General features: G+C 36.8%; 4 protein-coding genes across 5 annotated transcripts in view; 3 read left to right on the top strand and 1 right to left on the bottom strand.

Annotated features, from left to right (window-relative positions):
• Positions 1 to 1,786, top strand: part of LOC112327184 (probable F-box protein At4g22030) — a 37,264-nt gene extending 35,478 nt beyond the window's left edge. For both annotated transcript variants that reach the window (XR_008059034.1, XR_008059032.1), the window contains one exon: positions 1,720 to 1,786. The gene's annotated coding sequence lies outside the window, so the exon portion shown is untranslated. The remainder of the gene's footprint in view (positions 1 to 1,719) is intronic.
• On the top strand, positions 304 to 1,786 carry LOC18097362 (probable F-box protein At4g22030). Its single transcript, XM_006383835.3, has one exon. The coding sequence runs from the start codon at positions 403 to 405 to the stop codon at positions 1,651 to 1,653; it is 1,251 nt and encodes a 416-aa protein (XP_006383897.3). The 5' UTR covers positions 304 to 402; the 3' UTR covers positions 1,654 to 1,786.
• Positions 1,787 to 2,852: 1,066 nt separating this feature from the next.
• Positions 2,853 to 5,750, bottom strand: LOC18097363 (aminomethyltransferase, mitochondrial). The gene is made up of 4 exons (XM_006383836.3): positions 5,583 to 5,750; positions 4,421 to 4,999; positions 3,998 to 4,116; positions 2,853 to 3,629 (listed from the first exon to the last, which is right to left on the bottom strand). The coding sequence occupies exons 2-4, from the start codon at positions 4,979 to 4,981 to the stop codon at positions 3,083 to 3,085; spliced, it is 1,227 nt and encodes a 408-aa protein (XP_006383898.3). The 5' UTR covers positions 4,982 to 4,999; positions 5,583 to 5,750; the 3' UTR covers positions 2,853 to 3,082.
• Positions 5,751 to 13,594: 7,844 nt separating this feature from the next.
• On the top strand, positions 13,595 to 14,830 carry LOC18097365 (glycine-rich cell wall structural protein 1). Its single transcript, XM_024599514.2, has 2 exons — positions 13,595 to 14,474; positions 14,559 to 14,830. The coding sequence occupies exons 1-2, from the start codon at positions 13,595 to 13,597 to the stop codon at positions 14,828 to 14,830; spliced, it is 1,152 nt and encodes a 383-aa protein (XP_024455282.2).
• The last annotated feature ends 735 nt before the right edge of the window (positions 14,831 to 15,565 follow it).

Consider the following 15,565-nt stretch of genomic DNA (forward strand, 5'->3'; position numbering starts at 1 on the left):
TGAGAAATCATATATTATAACAGCAGAATTGATCAATTTAAATGGTAATAACGTAGGTTGATCAAGTTTTACAATGTCTCGCCTAAGACCCAGTAAAGCTATATAGGCTGAAAGGTGAATTTTGAAGTGGACACAGTTTTCAAGAGGGTGAATGGGTCCGGTCGGCAGCCATTATGCCTCGTCAACTAAGTCATGCATGCAGCGGTCAATTCAACCCGTAAGACCTTTTCTTTTTCAGTTATGTTCGTTACTATAAAAACCTTTCACTGCCTCCCTCCATTTTCATCATCAACCTCTGAATTCTCATCCTACATATCACAAACACATTAGAGAGAAGCCAAAGAAATTAGAAAGCCGATACATTTTCTCAAAAAAGAAAAGGGAAAATCCATATACATTAATATGGCCTCTTTACAAGCTTCAAGCTTTCTTGTCTCTTGTACTTGTTCAACAAGAATCAATGCTGCCATTTCTGTACCTAAGCTTCCAGGAATTCGTATTTCAGTTCCAAGAAATGCATTAAATGTAGTTGAGGAACATAATTTAAGAGATGGGTTCACAAGTGCAATCCCAATAGAGAAGATTAATACTGCCACTAACACAAGGATTGATCAAGAACCAGCAACTACTAGAGCAACAGTCAAGCTTTTTGCCATCTTGGAAGCCGTTGCAGATAGAGTAGAGATGCACAAAAACATTGGGGAGCAACGTGACAATTGGAACAAACTTCTTTTGAATTCAATTAACATGATCACTCTAACAGCAGCAACAATGGCTGGTATTGCATCAGCTGGTACAGTTGGAGCACCTCTTTTGGCTTTGAAGTTATCTTCTACTCTTTTATTTTCTGCAGCTACTGGAATGTTACTGATCATGAACAAAATCCAGCCTTCACAGCTTGCAGAAGAGCAAAGAAATGCCACAAGATTGTTCAAGCAACTTTATAGCCATATACGAACAACACTTGCTCTTCGCGATCCTACCGCGTTAGATGTGAAGGATGCAATGGAGAAGACATTGGCTCTTGATAAAGCTTACCCTCTTCCTTTGTTAGGAAAAATGATTGAAAAGTTTCCCGAAAAATTTGAGCCTGCTGTTTGGTGGCCTAAAACACAAGGATCCCCAAGAAAGCAGCACAAAACACAAGGAAGGAATGGGTGCAGTGGGGATCTTGAAGAGGAGATGAGGCAGGTGATTGAAGTGATAAAGAGAAAAGATAGTGAAGATTACATGAGACTAGGCAACTTGGCATTGAAGGTTAACAAGATCTTAGCCATCTCTGGTCCATTACTCACTGGCATTGCAGCTGCTGGGTCTGCCTTTGTAGGCCATGGATCTTGGGCAGCGATTGTGGCTGTCACAGCTGGTGCATTAGCTAGCACAGTCAATACATTTGAGCACGGTGGCCAAATCGGTATGGTAGTTGAAATGTACAGAAACTGTGCTGGATTCTTTACACTTATGGAAGAATCAATTGAAACCAGCATTCAACAAAGAGATTTCGAGAAAAGCGAAGACGGAGAAATGTTTGAAATGAATGTTGCATTGAAGCTTGGAAGAAGCTTGTCACAACTGAGAGATCTTGCCAGAAAATCCTCTTCTTCTCATGTAGATGGAAGCACCATAGATGAGTTTGCTAGCAAACTTTTTTGATAGTATTAGACCTCTCTGTCCATAACTAATTCACATTCTTTTAAAAATTCCTTTTGTACATCAAAGTAACATGTATAGATTATCACAAATGATATTCAATTTTTTCCTCAAGAATATGTTCAAGTATGAGAAACTTCTTTCTTACTTTGCAAGGATGAGAATTACCACTAAATTCATGAGATCTTATGATATCTAAAATGTAAAGGGAATCAATGTTCTTAAATTTTACATTTGTTCCAAGCAAGTGGTTATAGCTCTAAGAGATCAAAATTTTAAAGATCACAAGTACTTTCATATATTTTTAGTCCTGATGCTTATGGCTAGTTAAATATACGTTTCTCGAGCTCCCAAGTTGTTGAATCTGCTAGTTGCAAAGATTATAATAAGTATTCTAGTTGAGTGAGTCGTCATTTAAGCCACCAAATCCAGAGGTTGGTCTTTGTGTGCTATGATTCAAAGCTGTCTCATTCAACCATTGCCTCGTAAAAATACTTTAATAAATTCCCAGAGAAAAGTCAAAATATCAAGTTTTGAATATGGAGATGTGAACAGTTGAACCCGGAATGAATGGACTTGCTCTTAATTTCAGGCCATTTCTAGGGCTTAAGGAAATAGTCCAATATGGCCCAAACAACAAGCCAGACGATTAAAAGCAACCGAACTTTTGTTGAGATTTTGAGTATTGACCTCTGGTCATAGAAGTTGCGAGGATAAAATGTGCCAAGTCCTCTTGGATTATTATTCGAAACACCAAGTGTCGATAAATTTATTAGATTATTTGTTCAAAAACTATCTACCTAGGTTCTAAACAGTAGCCACCAAAGAGTTTGACAAATTTGAAACCATGTCATATTTGAACATCTTGGTGTGCAAACGCTTTGTGCTTTGCTTTTCTTGTGATGTGGGCTGACTCCATCTCCCATCTCATCTTTCCAAGGACTCAACTTTATTTATTTGCATACCATGGCGGCTGCTCTTGGACAAAGCATGGTAGCTGCAGATGCGTACCAGTCAGCAAATCTTCGGTATTCCAAAGGCCTGTCTCAGCTATTCAGTGCAGGTCCTCGCGTATAGGAACATACCAAGACATGGCACAACTCTTTTGAGCTTAAAAGCCACCATACTAAAACAAACCACCACCTATATACAGATAAGGCTCACAAAATTCTTTGCAACGAGTGCTTGAAATGACCATCACATAAAGAAAGTAAATGTGGTTTTCATTTATTATCACGAAATTTGTTCTCTCATTTGGAAACATGTAACACAATCATTCCTGTCAACTAATAATGAAAAAACATGAACAAGATATTGGGAACTTCTTAGAGACAGGAATAGGGGAGATTTCGTTGAAGTGATCGAGTTTATCGAAAACAAGTCAAAACAGGAACCAATTACAAAATGCATGAACTGAAGTACGAAACCTGAGTTAAGATGGCTTGTAATATTTAGTTGGTACAAATGGCTTTTTTGTGACAACTCCATCATAGGCCTTCCCACGTACCAGTATTTTAGCTTTGGTGCCTGCCTTGTGTGAACCAGATTTCACGTACCCCATGGCTATATTTTTCTTGAGGCATGGGCTAAATCCTCCACTTGTAATTTCTCCAATGTTAGTCCCTTTCTCATCCTGAATCTCACTGTGGGATCTGGGAGGTGGACCAGTAGAGGTAAATCCTACAAGCCTAATTTTTGGACCTTCTGCAAGTTGTTTGAGTATTACTTCAGCACCCAGAAAGCCACCTTCAGCCTTCCTTCTCTTCCCTATCGCCCAAGACAGTCCTGCCTCTACTGGTGTTATGTGCTGTTCCATGTCATTACCATATAAGCACAGCCCAGCTTCAAGTCGGAGACTGTCCCGGGCACCAAGCCCTGTCAACCTTATTTTTCCTTCAGATTTTTCTAGGATTGCTTTGGCAAGATCCACTGCATTCTCTGAAGGAACTGATATTTCAAATCCATCTTCTCCAGTGTATCTGAAAATCTCAGCAAAGAGACAAATAATCCATCATGACCAATAAGAGAAAAATAAGCATGGGAAATAAATGGTTTAAATGCAAGAGAACAATGAGAATATTGTACCCTCAGCTCCAAATAGCTCTAAGGTTAAATTAATTCTTCTTCGCTACGTCGTCATAAGGTGAGTTAAAGACAATTATCATATTCCCAGAAATTTTATTGGAAAATAGAGAATATAGATGGGAAATTAAGCACACACTCAAAGTGAAATGTCAACAAGACAGCTATACTTAAACTCTTAATGACTACATATAAATGGTCATAGATGCGCATTCCATATTTGAGGAATGAGGACATATGAAGGAGAAGCCAAAATGAAGCATACCCTGTCCTAGTGATAAAGCAGTACGCTCCATTGATGTCTGTAATACGGAACTCCCCAAAGTATAACTTGCTCAAATCATCTTTTGTCAGGTGTTGGAGAACAGAAGCAGAAAGAGGACCCTGCACCCAAAAAATGAAAAAACTCTATAAATGCCATGAAATCAGGTGTTCGAGAACAAAGTTGCTTATCAAAAGATATGGAAAAGGAAAACAAGAGGGGGGTGGGGGGGGGGGGGGGAATAGCATTCAAAGCATAACTTTGTTCCAGACATGCTTTAGTTGCATCCTAAAGTCACAGGTTACTATGAAAGCTGAATTCAAGTCAATAATCTAGCACTAGTGTCATGAATATCAAAACACAATAAAAGATCCAAAAAAAAAACAAAAAACAAAGAAAAGCAAAGATAAGAATACAAAGATTGACCTGGAGGGCGAGAAGAGATCTCTCATCATGGATGTGCCATGAGACATCTCCACCTTTTGCCTTAAATGCCTTCATATGCTCCTCAATGTGAGCAAGATCCTTATCTCTACACCCTGCATTCACAACTATGTACATGTGATCATTCTGAACTTTGGTGATCACTGAATCATCAATTGCTCCTCCTTTCTCATTAGTAAAGACAGTTAGAGTCCCAGTTCCAGGTGCAAGCGCGGCAACATCAGCAATAACAAGCTTCTCTAGGAAAGGAATACAGTCCTTGCCCTTGAGGCTCAACCCACACATATGTGAGACATCAAAAAGGCTACCGTTCTGTCTACAATTCACCGTTGATTCCATGATAGAGTCCTTGTACTGAATGGGCATGCCCCACCCAGCAAATGGCACCATCTTGCCACCATTAGCAACATGGAAGTCATAAAGAACAGTCTTTTTCAGCTCAGCTTCTGAGGCAAAGTATCGACGTCCCACAACCTTCTTATCAACCTGAGCAAGTCGGCGGGTAATTGATTGGCCAAGTTGCCACAAACCTCCTCCCCTCATTTTCTAAACTGAATATATCTGATCAAAATAATAATAATATGAACTCTTATATACAAGTACCACCGAGAAGAATCTAACATAATCAGCGCGTGCAAAATACAGAATAAAGTTTGGATTTTGATCATATATATAGACATAAAGTTCGGATTTTGATCATATATGAGTTTATATTTAATCAACCCATAAAGTGACAAAGGATGCCAGCACCTTCAAACCAGAGCAAAAGGGATCACAAATATGTGAGTGAGATGAGAGTACAAGGAAACTAGGACATGATTTACAAGTTAATGACACTACATATAACACAAGGAACCAAACTATGCAATCCAGGCAACATTCTAACAATCGAAACAAAAATCACCAATCTTTTACTTCCCATTTCCCAACACTATCTCATAAACCAGCATTCATTTTTGTAACATAACAATCTGTTAAGTCTCAAAAGCTACCAAATTGCCAGATTGGAAATGGGTTTTCTAGATCTCATTCAAATACTCATTACACATAAGAAGTATCACCATTCAATCACCCTTATAGAAAGAAAAGCTGCAGTCTTTAAAGCATAAATGCCCAATAAATGTCAAGAAATAGAGAGACTTACATGTTTGTTGGTGGTGGTGAGTGTTGCTCAAAGGAAAGCAAATCTTGGAGAGCTCAAAAGAGCATCTCTTGCAATGGAGTGGAGAAGATAGAGAGAGAAAATATGGCCACTTTTATATGTGTTGAACATGATACTATGTTTTTTTTTTTTTTATGTAAGGATGTTTGGTGGTATGTGGAGTGGGTGGAGGAGGGTGACTCTGCCACATCAAGATGCAGCCAACTGCAACCCCACCATTAGTGAGTGGTGCCTAGGACTATGGACATGGCTACCCAATCTTTTTTTCTTCTTGACCTTTATTTTTTTATGTTAAGATAAGAATATTTTCGATTAACTTTCTTTTAATATAGTACTTTTATTCATATAATAATGAGAATTTAAATTTCAATAATTAATTAATTATTTTTTCTTGAAATTCTTAGTTTTGATATAAAAATTGATTTAAGCCGAGCCCCAAGGGTTTCAGGCTTCAGCCTTGTTACTGTCTTTCGTTTGTTCAGCTTTTACTCATTATTGCCTGTTAGAATCTTATGGATGCCAAGAGGTACAATCTGATACCAGAGAATATCTACCCTTGATTCAACATGATGTTAAAAGGGCTTGCCTTTTATGATGATTGGTCCTCTTAAATCTAAGCACATGAAGATTAGGGTGCAGGTTTTCTATAGTGGAGCTAAGAGCATGGGATTAGAACCATGACAGATTACCTATTTGCTGTTGAGGTATCACTGACAGTCTGACACTGTAGAGAAGAAAAATAAAAGGGGAAAATGGGTTGGTGAGATTTGAAAGGATTCCACTAGGTCAGGGAAAGGCTATTGGCAGCTCAAGTTTGGGAGTTGGTGGCTCTGGAAATAGTCACAATAGTCCTGACAATAGAGGACTTGATGACCTCCTTCCTCGATCCATAGGCTCTTGTTAGGGTGAAACAGCTTGGTTGTTTTCGTTTATATTTTATAATTTTTGAATATTTTTTTAAAATTATTTTTGATGTTTTTTATTATTATTTTAATATACTGATATAAAATATAATTTTTAATAAATAAATAAATATATATATATTATTTTCATGTATTTCTGAATGAAAAACATTTTAAAAAGCAACCGTTGTCGCACTTTCATAAACTACCTAAATATGTGAAATATATATTTATTTTATGTGGTGAAAACTGCAATTTAAATTAAAAAAATATAAAAATTAATGTTTTTTTAATTTCAAATTAAACCATTTAGATAATCCGACATTAACAGCCCATTTGGTATTATGGTAATGGTTGTTTTTCAAAGTGTTTTTCGCTTGAAAATACATTAAAATAATATTTTTTTTATTTTTTTAAATTTATTTTTAACATCATCATATCAAAACGATCTAAAAACATTAAAAAAATTTAATTTAAAATAAAAAATAAAAATATTTATTTTTTTAAAAAATACTTTTAAAACATTAAAAAAACAAACAAGGAATTCAGCTTCAATTACAGTTTCAACAAGAGAAGTAACAGTTTGAGGTTAAAAATGAGGTTGAAATTTGTGTAAAGAGACAAGGCTATGTAACAAGTAGAAGTCTGTAGTTGCCTTGCATATTTTTGGCAAATCAATCCCAAGTTACGTGGGTATTTATTTTACACAATTAGGACCACATTCAAGTCTCTGGTTTTTTCTGTATTAGACCCTCTACAATCTTGTCATGAATTTGTTATCAAATACAAGTCAGAGTCAAAGATTATCAAACTCTTCAAAACTAAACAAAAAAAGACTTGTTCTTTGATCACCAACCATATCATCAACAAGTGTTTGATAATTAAAATTAGTTTCCCAAATAGGAAGTGCTTGATTGTTTTGCGTTTACTAAAAGTTACATCACATCAAAAATATAAAACTCATGTTTTGTTTTTTAATAAGATTTTGAAATCATTACCATGATGGTTTCAATTTAAAAAACCTACTATGTTTTCAAATCTCCTGTGTTTGAGATTTTAGTCCTGGTCATTTCTCAGTTACATGTGTTCATCATGCCTACTTTACTTCACCTGGCGCTTCATTTTTACTTCTCAGAAAGCGTTTGCATTTAAGGTTGCCCAACTGGACTCAACTTCTTCTCTCTCTTGTTTGCCAAAGGCTTCCAGTTAAGACTCTTCAGCTAGAGCAAATGGCAATTTCAGGACGTGCTGAGGAGCCATCTGTTGTAGCCAGTCATATGCGATTAGTTTTCAGCACTCTTGAAGTTAGCAGACTTCGCTCTTTTTTTAAGCTAATGACCAGAGATCAAATACTAAACTTTCTGATGAACACTATCCTGAACCCACTTCCCACTGTTTTTGGCGACTTTCACTTACTGCAGCAACATACAGGCCTTGAATTCTGAATTCTGTTGTGCGTTATGTTTTAGTTATTAGTCTGTCGAAGTCACATTTCTTCATAATTATAGCCCCAAATTCATGCCGATGATGCAGTGCCTAATCTCTTTCTTAGAATTTTGATGTTTGGATTAAGGAATGCATTGTAAGTGAGAGCAAGGAGTGTTAGATTCAGAGAAATCATGTCCTTGAGTATGTTCTCTGTTGCTACTGTTTTCTCATCATACTATTTGGGACATTGATTTGGCTATTGACGTGGCAAGTGCAGGTAGTGAGTCCACATTGGCCAAGAGTCTAATACAAAGAGCTTCATTGTAGAGAAGCATCTTTTCCCTTGATCTCAATGAAGCTTCTGGTTCCAGTAACTCATTGTATATTAGTTCAGTTTAATATTTAGCAAATTTCTCAATGATTTTTAAGTAAAAATGTCCATATAAATAATAAAATTATCATACGATGTTTGATGTATCTTCAATGGCATGTAAAGCTGGAAGCATTTAGCCAGAGATTTTCAAATATTGTTTGGTAATCAGCCGTTGAAAATAATTTGGCAAGCAATGACACCATAGAGCGCAGTTCAAGCAGACGTAAGGGTTGCCCTGCACATACAGTTGTTCTGTCTTTAGCTTTTAGTCCTCTTCTGTAACAAAAACCAAAAACTAAAAGAAAAGTAGAGGAATTCCATCTCCTCTCCTTCACTCCTTACTAGCCAAAAGATATCAACAATCTGTCATAATCAAAGTATCTAGAGTGTGGATGGGAAAAAAATAAATGCAGCATGGAGATGTTAACACCAGGCACAGTAACAGAGCCAGTGAGGCAGTCTCTTGTGCATTAATCCCGGCCATTATAGTCCAAGAGAGTTGTTGAAAAAGAAATGGAAAATGCAGAAGATGATTTCCTTCTCAATTCATTAACACAGCTGTTTATGACTTTGAGCAGACAATTTTCTTTAGCTGTTAATTTACTTACTTACCGCTTACACGTCTCTCTTGCTTGCTGGATTCTCCTGAGGTATAAAATCCACAGCAGCAGAAGGGAGGGAGAATCCAGCATTACTGCCACCATCTTTAGCTACTGAAATGAGAGATATCTCAACTAGCTTTCCAGATGGTGCTTTTCGATAGCAAACCATCCTTGCTTGGAACAGAAATAGTTTTATTAAACGATCTAATTTCCACGGAATCCCTTAAAACCTCTGCGGAGCCTTTCTGCTAGTTTCTGGCTTCATCAAACCTTCCTAAATGCAACTACAATGAGACATATTCACAAGCAAGATCCCCGGCCATGCATTCCTCAAAAAGCAAATCATCTATGATGAGGCACATTATCAGAAAAGCATTCAGATTATATGCCTACATTTCAACTTCTGAAAGCAATGACTCAAATACTTGTCAGATATCAGAATTTCACTTCGTCATAAAAATCAGTCCTGATTTGCCTTTTGCAACCTTAGGAAGCATCAGCATCTCCCACGCATGCTTCTGAATGTGTCAAGTGTGTTGTTTCCAGCATCTCCTATAGCCTCTTTCTCAAGCCAAAACTACAAGGGAGAGCTTCAACAGCTACACTGAAGATTGTTTGAAGTTTTCTCAAATGTTTATCACAAATTCCCTTTCTTCTCTGATTCCACAATATCAACATTTGACCCAGCACCATTTCCTTTTTCATCACCAAGAAACATATCATAATCATGAAAAACATTTTCATTCTCCCCTCCAAGCGCAACCGTCTGCGCCTTTAACTTGTTAAGGTATGCCAGTTCCATCTGAAGATTCTAAACCCAAAGAGCCTTTGACCGTGGACAAACCCTCAAAGGCTCAAAACCATTCTGCATAAGAGCAGGAGCAGCCGCATCATTCAAGTTATGATCCGATTCCCAAGCTGAAGCATAAATCAAAACTCCAGGCACCTTTTCAACCCTCAGATGAGAAACAAAGAGACATGATTTCACTGAAAAATGAATAATCCTTCCTCCACCAATGATAACAATCACCAATTGTACCAAACGAAAACAACAAAATCACCTCAAAAGTTACCCAGAGAGACAAACAAGAGAAAAATCAAAAGGGTGTTACTGATTCCATGAGACAACATCAATTATTTGAGGCAGCCCCTAAAAAGATCAACAATTAACAGCATAAACCACACCAAATCCTAAGATTACAAACAACTAAACATCCCAGATAACAAAACAAGACCAATACTAAAAAGCGTATCCTTAATTTTCCAAAACAACATTAATCAACACACACATTCTCACTAACCAAAGCAATCAACCACACCATTACAATCCAAAAACAGGAAAAAAAAATATTGTACTGATTAATATATTAATAATACTATTGATTGAGTTTACATTATTATCTACACCTTTAGTTCTATTTGCTAATTATTAGTTGACCAAATATCTACCAATTAGATAATTATACTACCAGGTGAATAATAAAAGATTATTAATTTGCCATATACCATTAATTGTATGATTTTCATACTACTTCATACCTATTATATCATTGGTTGCCCACAACTACTAATTGGCTCATCACCTTAGAAATAGAGATTAATAACATCACTAATTTGTTAATCAAACATCCTCAAGGGCTTGGTTTAATGACCAGGTTGTGTGCTTTCTCTCTTGACTTTCTGAATTCGAATCTAGGAACCAGCATCTACAGGAGTACTATCATTTGACATGTAAGCTAGCACGAGAATATGATGTCCTGTTTGTTTCTTGTTTTGATTCCTCTCTACCTTCATTTTGGTCATCTTCTAGTAATTTCAAAGGGCTTGCAACCCAGTCAACTCTAATGTTCTAGCTTCTAGGACTGTTAACTTTATTAGGAACCGGTAGAGGCTCCATTGGCTGTGTTACTCACTTGTCATTAATGAAAGAAATTGATTTTTATATTTTGGAAATGAAAGGATATTATAGTTTTTTCATTAATAGGTATCGTGAGTATGCCGGTGATCAAAGCCTTAGGTGATTCCTTTTGTGGGACTAAATTATGACAGCACAATATTGTATCTGCATCTCTAGCGAAAAGAGAGACGAAAGGGGTTTGCATGATTAAAATCTGGGATTTCTTGAACACTGTAGCTTGGCTTTTATGGAATGGACATGGCAGATATACATCATATCTTATTTGTCCACTAAAAAATGGCATCACATGCTGCATTTATCTTATGCTGCACTTTCATGTTGCTAGCTATATGCTCTTCTCATTGGTTTGGTAAAGCGGTCAAAAACGTGTTTCTTGCTATAAACCTAAACATATTCTCAGTGTTTCTAGGTGCATCGAGCTCACAGATGATGGCTTGCAACAAATTAAGTTTATCAAAAGTGTCAGTCTTAATTTCTAGTATTTAAATATATATATATTCCATCGCCAAGTATCTCTTATATGTTTATGTTTCCAAATCTTGGGATTTGAATCCTCATCTATGTGGTGTGCTTGGTTGCATACCTGACCTTCTCTACCGTATAGCGTGGTTAAGCTTGTGAAACTTGTGGTAGAAACTACAGCTATCTTCGGTCTTCATTTTTGGAGAATTAATAGAAAATAATAGAAGCATGGACCTCTGCATCTGATCAAGACCCTTTCTATTGAGATATTATTGGAGATTTAATAGAAAATAGTAGAAGCATGGTCCTTAGTTTAAAATTTTATTTTTCTTATTTTTAGATTATAATTTGAGAGAGAAAAGGAAAAATGACCTTATTCTTATGGTTTAAAGAGAAAGTTTTGGTTAACCTTATTCTTATGGTTTAAAGAGAAAGTTTTGGTTAATATTGATTAAAGCTATAAAAAATATTAATTTTAATATTAATAAATTTTATTTGATAAGAAAAGTTTATTCTACATATTCCCTAAATTTTGCATGTGATGATAGATCCGAGTTTATGAATGATTTTGGTTTCAGGTTGATTTCGGTTATTTGTTTTACAGCTTTTTAGGTTGTTTGAAGCTATATATAGGTTTATCAAGGTATTTAGGATGTTTTACATGTATTTTTGGGTAATTTATTTCGGTTATATAAATAATTTTTAGTTTATTTAATTAAATGAATGTATAAACTTCCAAATTTACTATATATTAAGAATTTTTTATGTTAAAAAACACTTATAAAATATTGTCATATTCATTTTTTTTATGTTAAAAGAAAAATTGATCTCATTTTAGATAAAGCACATGTAAAATAACTAGTAATATCTGAATATATGACATGGGTATGGATATGTAATAAACTTTTTTTTTCTATTTATAATAATGCTTGCCAAGTATTATCATGGGCTTCCTTTTTTTTCCATCCTATATGGATCCCCGATGTTGGACATATCAGATTGACTATATTTATCCACGACAAGGGTTATTCTTCGAATAATTCCCGCATTGATTGAAAAATTAAACTGTAAGAAATTGTTTAGGATAGCATTTATGATCAATATTGCAACTCGAATTTTTCCTTCTGTAATTTGGCAGGGAACATGGTGTGAGAGCTTCTGGAAGTGAAGAATATTTTTAAGCACTGGAGTCCACTATGAAATTTAAAAATATATACTATATAGTACATAATTGTTTATTAGAGTGAAATTGTGAAGGGGGGCTGCTAAAGTGGGAGTAGTTAGTTTCCCACTGAAAATATTAATAACAGCAAAAATCTTTCAAAATATTTCTAAAAAAAAAATCCTCGAAAACAAATAATTGACATGATAATCTCGGTGTCTTTCTGTGTACCTTTTGTTTTTCCTCAAGAATTTGCCAAATTAATATTCTTACTGTTACTTGTTATTTGATGCTTGTACTTTGCCAGGCTTATAACTCAAGCGATCAATCCACTTAGCTAGCCACCATATATACCAGCTACAGGAACAACAAGAGGCATGCTTATTTCTCACAGCACTGTGTGGAATGATATTGGCGATTGTCCAAAAGTTTGCTAGGGTTCCAAACTCATACTGTATACTTGTTTAAGTTCTTTAAAAGTGAAATGACAGAGAGGATTCCATTTAGATTTCAAGAATGACACCACGTTTTTTCTTACTTAAAATATAATTTGGTTGTTTAAGCTTCTCTCCCTATCAAAGATATTTGAACAATATACAATCACCTAATCCACCATCTCTGGCTAATTATAATGATGTTTGCGTCATTATTTGGTATTGCGGTACATTAATTTAATTTTTTAAATATTTTTCAATAATTTTAATATATTAATATAAAAAAATAAGTAAAAAAATCTACAAAATATATCATTTTCAATAGAAAAATACTTTTACATAAACATCTTAGAGCTCAACATCAAACACATTAAGACACTACTCTCGCCAATTATTTGGGTATTGATTAGAAAATGTTCCATTTTCCTCGCTTCTAGAAAAGTTTCTTGGCGGCTATAGTTGACGACGCTATAAACAGCCTAGACTTTTTCTTGACTCGGATGCCTTGCATATTTCTATTGTGTTATGTTCATTGCACTTGGTTTCCTTTGAAATACAGTATTGTTTGTTGGGGAAATAATTCCAAAAGAGGAAATGTAAGCATGGGCCATTGTTTGCTAAATGATTATGGTGGCAGAGTGGCTACAAACTCATATAAATAGAAGAGACTAGAGAGGGAGTCAGGCAAGTTGGCTTATGTTTCGTGAGGAGTCATGGGAATCTCTAGTAAATTCTTGTACCTGGCTCTTTTTGTCTTGAGCATTGCTAGTGATTTGAATGGCATTGATTATGGAGGTGATATGGGTGATGAAAGCAACTATGGTGGCCGAAGTGGATGGAAGTCTGACAACGATGATAACAGTGATAATTGCTATAAAAATTGGCGAAGTTGTGGAAGCTTTTTCGGGAATGGTAGAGATTTTAGCACCCAAGGTAAAGGGGGTAGTCATGGTAGTGGTGGTGGAGGAGGAGGAGGAGGTGGAGGTGGTGGAAGTCATGAAGATGAAGGAGGTGGACATGGAGAAGGGTATGGGGCTGGAGCAGGTGGTGGTGATGCTAGTGTAGGAGGAGGAGGTGGCGGCGGAGATGGTGGAGGTGGTGGAGATGCAAGTGGTGGGTTTGGTCATGGTAAAGGTTATGGATTTGGGGCTGGTGTTGGTGAAAATGGTGATGCGGGTGGAGGAGGAGGAGGAGGAGGAGGAGAGGGTGGCGGTGGAGGAAAAGGGGCCAGTGGAGGATTTGGTCATGGAAGTGGATATGGTGCTGGAGAGGGTATTGGAGGTGGAGGTAATGCAAGTGGTGATGTTGGTGGTGGTGGTGGTGGAGGGGCAGGAGGTGGTGGTGGGGGAGGAGGGGCAAGAGGTTCAAGCCAAGGGTATGGTCATGGAAGTGGTTTTGGAGTAGGTGGTGGTGGTGGTGGTGGTGTAGGAGAAGGGGAAGTAGGTGGCGGTGGCGGAGGTGGTGGAGGTGGAGGTGGTGGGAGTGGTTCTAGTGGTGGGTATGGTCATGGTAGTGGCTTTGGAGCAGGTGGTGGTGTAAGTAGCAATAGAGGAGGAGGTGGTGGTGGTGGTGGTGGTGGTGGTGGAGGAGGAGGTGGTGGGAGTGGTTCTAGTGGTGGGTATGGTCATGGTAGTGGCTTTGGAGCAGGTGGTGGTGTAAGTAGCAATAGAGGAGGAGGAGGTGGCGGCAGCGGGGGTGGTGGTGGAGGAGGAGGAGGGGGAGGTGATAGTAGTGGTAATGGTGAAGGATATGGACATGGTGAAGGTGGTGGTTTTGGAGTTGGTGGGGGCAAAGCTGGAGCGCCTACAGGACAGGGACAAGGTGGTTACAAGGGTCATAATAGCAACAATGGCGTTAGCATGGGATTTGGATTTGGCATTGGCTTTGGGTTTGGTATAGGAAATGTTGAAGGTAATGATTCAAACGATAGTGATAATGGTAATCCTTAAACCGGACGTATATGATTGGCTGACCCTCGAAATTCTGTGTGAACAGAGCAGCAAGCTTGGGATAATTCTTTATAGCAATGCTCTAAATTAACGGATATAAAATGCTCATCACTCTGATCATATCATGTAGATGTCTTCTACATTTCATCTCCGGAATAAAAGTTCCATTTTCTCAGGCTAGCAAGCTCGTGTTAGTTTCTTTGAGAGATTGCTTAATTTGTCAATGGCTATAAACAAGCTAGAAGCAATCTTATTGTTTCCTCGACTGGTCATGATTACATGAACATATTGGTTGTTGTGACACAAATTGTCACAGAGCTAGCATTTGCACTTCTCATCAAGCTTGAAACTTTCATGCTTAGAAATTCACGTAGTGGAAATATAGTATCTATGTAGGATGAAGATCCTAAATATATAGTATCTTACATTGCGTTTCATTTCATATTTTTATTTATGTCCCTTTAAATAATATATATTAGTAATCAAATACTAATTTAAAATCAATTTTTATGCTAAATATGTCTCTACTCAATTACAAACTAAATTCATAAAAATGTTTTTATTTTTAATGACTCCGATCTAAAAAAATCCCATGGAAGTTCGAATCTTGGTTAAACATGCAAGGAGAGAACCTATTCGGGGTTGGAAAAAAAAAAAAAAAAAACTATTTTGGCAAAGTGCATCTAAACCCTTCTACTATTATACAAATCTCGATCAGGTCCCCATCTACAAGAA

Source organism: Populus trichocarpa, chromosome 4 (genome assembly GCF_000002775.5).
Source record: "Populus trichocarpa isolate Nisqually-1 chromosome 4, P.trichocarpa_v4.1, whole genome shotgun sequence".
Taxonomy (NCBI): Eukaryota; Viridiplantae; Streptophyta; class Magnoliopsida; order Malpighiales; family Salicaceae; genus Populus; species Populus trichocarpa.

Coding starts and splice junctions, on each gene's coding strand:
- LOC18097362 (XM_006383835.3), top strand. CDS start 403: ATGGCCTCTTTACAAGCTTCAAGCTTTCTTGTCTCTTGTACTTGTTCA.
- LOC18097363 (XM_006383836.3), bottom strand. CDS start 4,981: ATGAGGGGAGGAGGTTTGTGGCAACTTGGCCAATCAATTACCCGCCGA. Junction 4,117..4,420: donor GATCTCTTCTCGCCCTCCAG/GTCAATCTTTGT, acceptor TTTTGGGTGCAG/GGTCCTCTTTCTGCTTCTGT. Junction 3,630..3,997: donor TGCTTTATCACTAGGACAGG/GTATGCTTCATT, acceptor TGAGATTTTCAG/ATACACTGGAGAAGATGGAT.
- LOC18097365 (XM_024599514.2), top strand. CDS start 13,595: ATGGGAATCTCTAGTAAATTCTTGTACCTGGCTCTTTTTGTCTTGAGC. Junction 14,475..14,558: donor TGGTGGTGGTGGAGGAGGAG/GTGGTGGGAGTG, acceptor ATAGAGGAGGAG/GAGGTGGCGGCAGCGGGGGT.